The 10,338-nt window shown below is 34.9% G+C and overlaps 1 protein-coding gene across 1 annotated transcript in view; it reads right to left on the bottom strand.

Annotated features, from left to right (window-relative positions):
* SPINK5 (serine peptidase inhibitor Kazal type 5) overlaps positions 1-10,338 on the bottom strand; it is a 106,460-nt gene that overhangs the window by 53,018 nt on the left and 43,104 nt on the right. Inside the window, exons 9-12 of the mRNA XM_007943647.1 lie at positions 7,070-7,197; positions 5,152-5,239; positions 3,141-3,268; positions 2,191-2,272 (exon numbers count right to left, since the gene is read on the bottom strand). Of these exons, the coding sequence (XP_007941838.1) occupies positions 2,191-2,272; positions 3,141-3,268; positions 5,152-5,239; positions 7,070-7,197 (426 nt within the window). The remainder of the gene's footprint in view (positions 1-2,190; positions 2,273-3,140; positions 3,269-5,151; positions 5,240-7,069; positions 7,198-10,338) is intronic.

The following is a 10,338-nucleotide window of genomic DNA, read 5'->3' as shown; positions in this document are numbered from 1 at the left end:
TATTCCATGAGCTGCTAGAAGAATGTATACATCTGTTTTGGAAGACTTATTAGCCAGAATGGAACTCTGGTGGCATAGTGCCTAAGGCATTTGACTAATAATCAGACATCTGGTGGTTCAAACCCACCACCCACTCCTCAGAAGGAAGATTGGACATTCCACTTCCATAGTGATAGTTTCAGAAACCCAAGAAGGGGTCGCTATGAGTCAAATCTGACTTGACAGCAGTGAGTTATAGCCAGAATGCTTCTCAGAAGAGAGGATGGTGAGAATTTGTCTTACGTCTTTTGGACAAGTTATCATGATGAACCTGTCCCTGGAGAAGGATGCCCTTCTTGGTAAAGTAGAGGATCAGCAAAAAGAGGAAGACCCTCAACAAGATGATTTGACACATTGGCTGCAACAATGGGCTTGAACATAGCAATGATAGTGAGGATGGCACAGGAGCAAGCAATGTTTCATTCTTTGTAAATAGGGTTCTATGAGTTGGAACTGACTTGATGATACCTAACAACATCATTGGCAAGACTAATGTTAAGCCTCCTGGATCCCAAGATTTTGGTTGTGTTTCTCTCTCATGTAAACTTCAATTCAGCAAACAAAACTTAGCATTCACGAAGCCATAAAAATATATAAGACTAAATAAGATGTCACAATATAATAGGAGAGTAAAGAAACTAACTCTACTGTAATCTAGACAGATTATTATAGGTAAAAACATGTAGATACAAGAAAATCTGAGAACTCAGAGACTGAGAAGACAATACTTGATTGTGGAAACCAAGGAAGATTTTAGGGAGCAAGAATTATTTGTGTAAGATTATAAGTATAAATAAGACTTTCCTGGGTGAGAAATAGATTTGGAAATAAGGAAAGTAGATTTTCAAAATAAATTAAGCTGAGTAACAAAGGTAGGAAACAACAAGAGACATAGAGAACACAAAATTCTAAATGGAAATAAAGAGCCAAATAAGATGAGAAAGAGATTGACATTCATCCTGTAGTTGATGATCTTTGTAGAGTTTAAGTAGAGTAGTATTATGCTTTAATATTTAAAAAATATTATTATAGCTATATTCAGGATGATAGTTAGAAAACAGAAAGGTAAAATCCAGAGAGAAATTTAGGAGACTTTCATTATCTGAACTGTAAGTGAGTCCATAGACATCAAAGTCTACAGAAATTAATATTGTAATATTTAAGAAGTAAAATCATGCTTTTGTTTTGGATGCAAAGTATTTTTATCCAATTTATATGTGAAATTTAAAAAAAATATATGCATTTGTTTGAAACATACATGTAGAATTTCTCTGGAAAGTGATTAATGAAATCTAATAGCTACTCCTTGTTGATGATAGTATTTATGGTGTTCTTTCCTAAAGTAAAAGCATCACAAATCTGTTTCACGTGACCTGGGCAACGTTGAGGTAATCATGCTGCAATTTTAGGTATTCTGAATATTGTTGCTCTAATGTCCTCCCTGGGCATTGGATACTCTGTATATATCATTCTGTTTCAGAGAACTCAAAGAACCAGTTTGGGCTGGGCCTGATTCCAGGCTTCTCAGGATACTGTGGTGATGCTGGTACTTCTCAACTATTTATTATAAATGTACAGTAAGGACTCCTTGAATACTTTCCTTAACTGGTATGAATCTTTCAGAGTCCTGAAATTTACCTTTTTATCTAGGCAGGCTTCCAGAATTGTAACAGGAGTCTATGTTTATCATTACTTGGGGTATTTGGAGACATTTCCCCCATTCTGGGTAGTGGTAAAATTTTATATTGGCATCATGTTTTACAGTTTATAACATGGATTCTCTTTATTTGTCTCTTAGTTCTTCCCAATAATCCTTGGCATAGGAAAGACAAGGATTATTTACCCAATTCATTAGAAACCTAGAATGCGAAGAGTTTAATAACTAGCTCAAATGAAGAGTCTGTAAATGATGGAACTGGAACTAGAACTTAATTTTTCAGATTCCAAATGAATATCCTTTTGTTATATAGTATTTGTTCTGAAGTAGCAAAAGCTAGCCAGTCTCCCATGGCATTCATCTCGACATCATCCCTAGATTGAAAAATTAAGATTTTCTTCGAATTTTTGCAGGACAATGTTCCAGTCATTAGGCATTCTGAGGTTTGTTCAAATTTTAGTGCCAAGTAGGCTAATTGGATGGATTCCACGCACTGCATATGAAGGTGCCTTTTCAGAGTCTCGTTTATTTCTTGCTTCTGCTTCTGCTTTTTTCCTTTCTTCAGCTTCTGCTTGGCTGAATGAGAGAAAACAAGAGGGATCGACACTTAACACTCATGCTGCCACTAGGCCTTCCCTTCTTAGGGAAGAGTAACTTTGCCCTTTCATCATGACACCATCAATGAAAAGTAAACACTCCACCCCTTGTTTTTATTTATTTAACTTAAATGATTTGCTTATTTATGCCTGCGTTAGCTAAAAGGACAAAATGTAATTGGTGCTGAAAAAACCAATCATTACTGTTAGTTGCTAGTTCAAATACTTTGTAGAATAGGATTGCATTGTATGCACAGTTAACTAAATGTTTTCAACCTTGTGGTTGTTAAACAAAACAATAAGCCATGGATTCTAAACACAAATTGAAAAACCAAATAAATTGAGAGTTCTTCTAAGTTGTGAAAACAAATAGTCAGTTCTAATTTACTGAACATTTTTTTTCCTGTAATTTTGAAGAGATTTATGAGAGTTTCATGGAAAATTATGACTCTAATTGGATTCTGTGTTAATTGACAACCTTGGGACCTAAACTCCATGGAAGATTAGATGCCTATAAATTCCTTAAACAGGTTCTCATATCAAGTTTCAGCAGTGAGGAAGCATCACATATTTGCAAAAACTCATGTTTGTTCTAAAGGCTAATCATGTTCCAGTCCTAGAGAAAGCGTGCTGTGAAAAAACAGGTATCTTAGAGGAAATAATTAACTCTTGGTACTTCATCCAATTCTTTCACTAAGGTGTTGTTAAGAACTTACTCAACTCTTTTCCTTTTTTTTTTTTTCTTGACTGCAGCTTCCTCATCCATAAAACAAGCTGGCTGTATTAGGTTTTATCAAAATGCCCTTATCCCTTTAAAGTTCTAGAATTCTGTGACTTGCTATACTCACTAGAAGTCTTGGCACATGGAACATAAATTGCCGTGCATTTTCCCATCTGGACCACGAATAGGATCATTTTCTCTGGTACAGAAAAGTATTCCACTCTTTGCCTGATCTTGATATTCATGGCAGAGTTTCTAAATAATGAAAATGAGGCAGTTTAAGTATAATTCTCTACTCTGTATTTAAAATTTTTTAATACCCTTTCTTAAAGAAATTGAGAAAGAAGAATTAAGGACTTTAAAGAAAACCTTTTAGATCTTAGGATCATCCAAGAAAATCGTGATATTTCTCTTCTTGTAATTGTGATGCATTTAAGTAATCAATAAATGTACTATATTAAGAGAATAAAAATATAAATATAATTTGGCTCCTTTACCAATCAAGTGAAGAGGACAAGAAATTGAAATGCAAGAAGTTAAGGGATGTGGTACAGGTCTGAATTAAGAATGAATGAGTGCAATGGAATGATTGACTCACCGAAAGTTCAAAGAGCTATGCCTGAGTTGTACCTTTGAAGATGGGTCCAGATATAAAATGTGTAAAAAGGTCCTCCAAGAAGAATTATGATATGGACAGGTACAGAGACATGAATGAACTTTTTGAGATGCCATGCTTATCTTGAGATGTTCTGATCTATCCATGAGTTAGTGGCTTCAGAATTAGGTGGACAGAGAGGAAGGTTTAAGAAGTGGTCAAAAAGGAGATCTTGAAGATCAGTCAAATCCAGTGTATCAAAGGTTTTTTCTACTTATTTATTTATTTATTTTAAGGAATTTGGATTTTATTCTTGGGCCATGGGAAATTAATAAACATTTCCTGCAGAGAAGGATATAAGCAAATCTTTGTTTTAGAGACATTGCCCTGTAATATATGTGGAAGATTTGAGTAAATAAAAACTGTAGAGAAACTAGTTATGTTTTAAAATATAATAAATAATTAAATTTAAAAAATGAGAAAGAAAAGAAGTGAGAGACACTTGAAAGGTAAAGTTAAAAGGACTAGGGGACCTAAGGAGCTCTGGTGGCATAATGGGTAAGACATTTGGTCACTAACCAGAAGGTCAGTGCTTAAAACCCACCAGCTGCTCCACAGAAGGAAGAAGAGGCAATCTATTTCCATAAAGATTTACCGCCTTAGAAACCCAATGGGGGTCACTATGAGTTGGAATTTACTTGATGGCAGTGTTTTTTTTTGTTGTTGTTGTTGCTGCAACCTATGGTTGAGGATGTAAAATAATTGAAAACAAGGTCTAGGCAATAAGACAAAGTCAAATAAAAGCAGAAGACTTGATGAAGTAGATTAAATTATAAAACTAAGAGTTACACATCTTGGAGGGGTGGATAATCACCTGGATGAAAGAAGATAAATAGAGTTTCCATGGAGTAAAATCATTCAAATATACTCTAGGATATCTTCAAACATAAGAATTTCATAATGCAATGGGCTCATGGAAATATCTCCTACTTTATAAAAACAATAGGGAAGATGAATTGAGTCTTAAGAATTGATATAGATGAAGACTAAGTAGAATGCTAATGCAGTAATACAACATATAACTATTAAGAATGTGAGGTAAGATGTGTACTGAAAACTGAAATGAGTAGTTAAGAGATATTTAGAAACCAGAATGTAGCATGATTTTAAAGGCAACATACTACAATTTTACACAGATACTGCTTTTACAATTAAACCTCCAAAGTAACTACTATACAGGTGGCAATGAGTACATATTGTACTTTGAATTCAAATATTGTTTTGAGATATCACCTTTGTTTAGTAGTGTGGAACCCCTAATGTGCAATTTGAATAATTATTTCCAAATAGTACTAGGAACAGTGATGCTATAATCATTCTTCAAAGTCTCAGAAAACAATGTATTTAAATTAGTTTCTAGAAAACCCATTAATAGTGGTAAACATTTTGGCAAGATTGAATGCATTCTAAAGTTATAAGTACTCATGTACAGAGACAAAGCATGCACAGAAGTCCTAACAAGATTGATCAAACTAATTCTCACCTCAATTTCTCTTTTAACCTTAGCTTTTTCTTTAGCCTTTCTCAAGTTCTCTTCTGCTTTATTTTTTTCTTCTGAAAAACGTCGCTTGCTGGGGAGAGAAAAAAAATAAATAAATGAGTAAAGATGCTTCAAAACTTCATGTTATAATCATTTAGGAGCAGAGGAAAAACAGCTAAGCTTTCCTGTTCTAGGAAAGCAATGTCAAATCACCTTCAACTTCCTTTCATGCAACTTTTATTAAACACTTTACTAGTTCCTCAAAGACCCCTACTTTATTTTTTATATCATGTATATCATTTCCTTACACTGTGATGATCTTTCATATTTTTCTCCTTCCCCCAAATCTCTCCAAATGGAAATAAACTCTACATCTTCTATTTTATTTCATACCTGAATTTCTTTTTTCTTATAAAATTGTTGCCATTCTGCCTTGGAATATAGATATGTGTGTCCATGGCTTAATTCTGCTATTAGCATTTAGTTTTCTCAGAACAAGGATTTTTATTCAGACATTCACTCATTTACTCATTCATTTAACAGTTAGCTTATGACTTTTTTCTTTCTTTTCTTTTCTTTTTTGGCCAAGCATTGGTCTGGGCCCTAGGCACATAGTGGTTACACAATGCAAATATATACCCTGTCCTCTTGGAACTTATAACCTAGTAAAGGAAAATAATAAACAACACATAATTACAGAAATAATTAATTAATTGAAAACTATGATGATTTCTATGAAAGAAAGTTAAAGGTATAAAGATTGGATTGATATTGAGAACTTTAGAAGGTCTCGTCCAAGGAAGAAATTTCTACAAATGACTAAAGTGTTGAAAAGCTAAGATATCACTTTGAGGAATAAGGTGCACCTGACTCAAGCCATGGTATTTTTAATCACTTCATATGCATATAAAAGCTGGACAGTGAATAAAGAAGAATGAAAAAAAAAATTGATGACTTTGAATTATGGCACTGGCAAAGAATATTGACTATTCCATATACTATAGCTAGAATGCTCCTTGGAAGTGAAGATGGTGAAACATTATCTCATATACTTTGGGTGTGTCATCAAGAGGGACCAATATCTGGAGAAGGACTTAATGCTTAGTAAAGTAGAAGGTCAGAGAGAAAGACGAAGATCTTCAATGAAATGGATTGACACAGTGCCTGCAACAATGGACTCAAACATAGAAAAGATTGTGAGGATGGTACAGGAGTAGGCAATTCTTCATTCTGTTGTATGTAGAGTCACTATGAGTTAGAACCTCAACTCAATGACAGCTAACAACACCCCCCAATGAAAGAAGACTGTAAGATGAAATCTACAAGAAGATTAACCAGCCAATACTGAGAAGAACTGGCAGAGGGAGCAGTATGTAGAAAAGAGCTTATAAAGTTCAAAGATATGAAAGAGAATAAATGTGGTAAGATCTTATTTAAACCATCTTCATAAAGGCCATTATATGTATACATGCATTTGCCCTTTTCCCAATATCAAATGCCTTAGGTTTTCCATAAATGTATGAACATGAATTTCTTCAGCAAGTTCCATTAACTCTATCATAACTGGGTTAATTACTAAAGAAAACAGAACAAAAATTCTCATGGTATCTTTTTATCCTCATCCTGTATCATGGCTAACTCATAAAGAGATTTACAAAGGCCATGTCGTAAAATGTTTAAGAAGTGTTTTGTAAGCCAGTGTTCCAACTGGAATGTGAAATCTATTTGTACATGGTTATAGACACGTATATTTGGGAATAGAAACACACATTAGTGCCTATTTACTTGAATATATTATGATTTGTGGAGGGCATAAAACTCTTCAAATGGTTCTCAACAACCAAAACTTCCCCCAAAATTATTTTCACTTGTAATTCCAATCAGTCTCTATTTCCACTAAAGAAACTGTATCTATACTCACAAAAACTCTGCACACAGGGCACATTTGTTGCCATGCATCCTGCCATCAGGGCCACGGACTGGGTCACTCTCACGTGTACAGTAAAGTCTCCCACTTCTCACTTGATTCTCATATTCCTTGCAAAAATCCTTAAAAAGACAAATAATACTATTTAATATTTTCCTCCTTCTTAATCTTAAAACTTCACATGACAGATTTATAGTCATAGAAGGTCTGAAAGGTGTTGTTAGAAATATAGAACATATTAATAAGAATCAATAAGCCAAAGTAAGTATATTATCAAATTACTTGGTATCTGTATCTGCTAAGTGATGTATTTGTAAAAAGTAAAAGATCCTAGGAAAGAATAAAGCTGAGTCAATATTTCCTAAAACTAGATAAATTTTTTTGACTTCAAATTCATGAAAAAATAAGTAACTAAAAGATCTTTCATGAGGTTTTAACAAAAGCATCGCAAAATGCAATAGCCAGTACAAACCAAACAAGAATTGCCTGTTGCCTGTGAGCAGAAGATGGGATCTGTGAGATAAGATGTTCAAAAGCTACTTAATATGATCATTTCAAGAACAGTCCAACCTAGTTTACATGGGAAAAAAATATGAAATGGTATCCAACTACATTATGTTTATTTTTGACTTTTGCTCTCTGTATCTGTGGATCATTTTTGTTTATCCTGTCTTTTTTATCAGTGTGGATTTCTGGCACTGTAGTTGAAAATATCAGAAAATGTGAATATAATATTCCTTCAGTCGCCACTGAAGAGAGACTACTAAGCTTAATATTTGTTTATAAAAGCTAGAAAGGTTGTGACTTCCCAAAAAAATTCCAAAGAGGCTTATTTCCAGAATTTGTGTTCTATTTGTGTTATTCTAGTTCAGTATTTCCACATTCTCTCTGTGTTTTGAAAATGCTCATTATATAATACTCTTTAAGACCTTTTCTGGATCTAGCATTCTCTGATTTTTTTTTTCCATATATTATGTTATATTAGAGCACTTTAAAAATTAATCCTGATTTTCTCCTAATAAGAAGATATTTGTTTTTGGAGAAGCAATGAATGTGCTTCAAACTTCCTGGTTACAACAATCTAGGGATACAGATGCAGAAAACAGTCACCCAATAAACACAGTATGATAATAAAATTAATGCACAATGATTCTCATGCAGAAGCAATGATAATTTCAGTTCATAAACTATGATTCATACAAGGAGGTTCTGAGGAAACACTTTTGTGAGCAACCCACTGACAGGTTAATTATGGGGCAGATATTGAGCCATCACTATAAAGCTGTCTTATTCAACATGTTGTTGCTATTGTTAAGTGCCATTGTCAATTTCAACTCATGATGACCCCATGTGACAGTGTAGAACTGCTTCATAGGCTTTTCTTAATTGTAATCTTTATAAAAGCAGATCACCAGGGCTTTCTCCTGTGAAGTTACTGGGTAGGCTCAAACTGCCAGTCTTTCAGTTAGCAACCAAGCACTTAACAGGTTGCATCACCAGGGCTCCTTCTTACTCCATATAAACATGTCCAATGGCTCCACCAACACAATGACCCCAGCCACAGAAGGAAGAGGGAAATATAGTCAAGACCTGATGAAAGACAAGAGAAAAAAACTCTCTGTGCTGGTGGAGTAATAAAATGGTGACTAACACTGGCTGAAGAAAGCTTAAGGCTGAAATTTAACAATCCTCTCAGTAAAATCATCTTTCAAATCTTTGGTGAATGTTGAATATATTATAGACAGTTTGAATGCTTCATTTTTCTTATTTCAAACTCTGAACTCATTATTTAGAGTGGACACTTTGCTTCATCGAGTGGCATTATGGAGTGGAATTTCAGTCCTTGGCTGTCAAAAACTAGGCAATTTTATTCCCTGAGGTAGATTTATGCCCTACCATCCACAAAATTATCACAAAAAAGGTATAAGACATAGAATCACAGAGAGATACTGCCTCAGAAACCCAAGGAAGGGATGCTATGAGTCGGGTCTGACTTGACAGGACATAACAACAACAGCAACAACAACAAGAACAACTTCCTTAATGAACTCCATAATCACTTCCAGTAAGATGGAGGAATAGGCAGACAAGTGACACAGACCCTCTTCAACAAAGAAAAGAAAAAACAATTGACAGAGACACAGAAAATAATCCTGGAACCATGAGCTTTGAAAGGAACTATACAGAAGTGGATTAGGCACCAACTAGTGGAAAAAACCTGAATGAAAACAGTGAGTACAGAGATGATCTGGAGGTGCAAACTGTCAGCTACTCTGACTAGACCAACAGCCTGAATATTTCCAAGTGGTGTTGGGACCTGAGAATTGACCTAAAGATCAGTCCCAGTCACCCAGGGCTGAAGGGACAACTGTTCTGGTGGCCTATGACTAGGAAGGGAAACAGCAAGGAGGGAGACAACCTGAGCTGTGGACTTTCTGCTGTCCGGAGGATGCAGCCATGTTGAATGTTTACAAGCAGCAACCATTTTGAATTTTAAAGTGAAAGCATTCTCATTCAGATTCCAGGAACCTAAGAACAGGCTCTGTTTGCCAGGGTTGGCAAGGACATATGAGAGGCTGACAAAGGAAAGGAGACAGGTGGTGAGTGTATAAGTACTGTCAACTAGTGAATAGAGGATCACAGCACTATACCTTGCCTGTATAAATAACATACAAACAAAACAAAGAAAATGAAAACTGTGGTCAAGTCACTCCAACATGTTGTTGTTGTTCTTTGCCATCGAGTTGGACCTGACTCATAGCGATCCCTCCTTGGGTTTCTGAGGCAGTATCACTACAGAAGTAGATTGCCCCATCTTCCTTCCAAGGAGTATATAACACAAAAATGTCACAATGCCTCAGAGACAAGAGAACACCACAGTCCCCACAAAGAAGATAAAGCAGGAGAAACAAAGGACCAGGATACAGACCCAAAACACATGCCTGAGGAAGACACAGCATTGAAACTTCCTGATAAGGAATTCAAAAGAATTATATTTAGGTATCGCAAAGGATTGAGAGACAGACCAAGGAAAACACAGAAAAAAACCCTAGAAGAATTTTGGAAGAAAATACAAGAACAAAATGACAATATCAATGAAAAATTAGAAATTATTCTAAATTTACAGATAAAAATCCAGGAGATTAATACTAAATTGTCAGAAACAGATAACACATTGAAAGGGCAAAGGAGTAGAATTGATGCAATGGAAGACAGAATTAATGAGATTGAAGACAAATACCTGAATACTTCTTTGGAAAGGG

Source organism: Orycteropus afer, unplaced genomic scaffold (assembly GCF_000298275.1).
Source record: "Orycteropus afer afer isolate SDZICR_OR568_19922 unplaced genomic scaffold, OryAfe1.0 scaffold00110, whole genome shotgun sequence".
In the NCBI taxonomy this organism is placed as follows: Eukaryota; Metazoa; Chordata; class Mammalia; order Tubulidentata; family Orycteropodidae; genus Orycteropus; species Orycteropus afer.
This window is presented reverse-complemented; position numbering and strand designations above follow the sequence as displayed.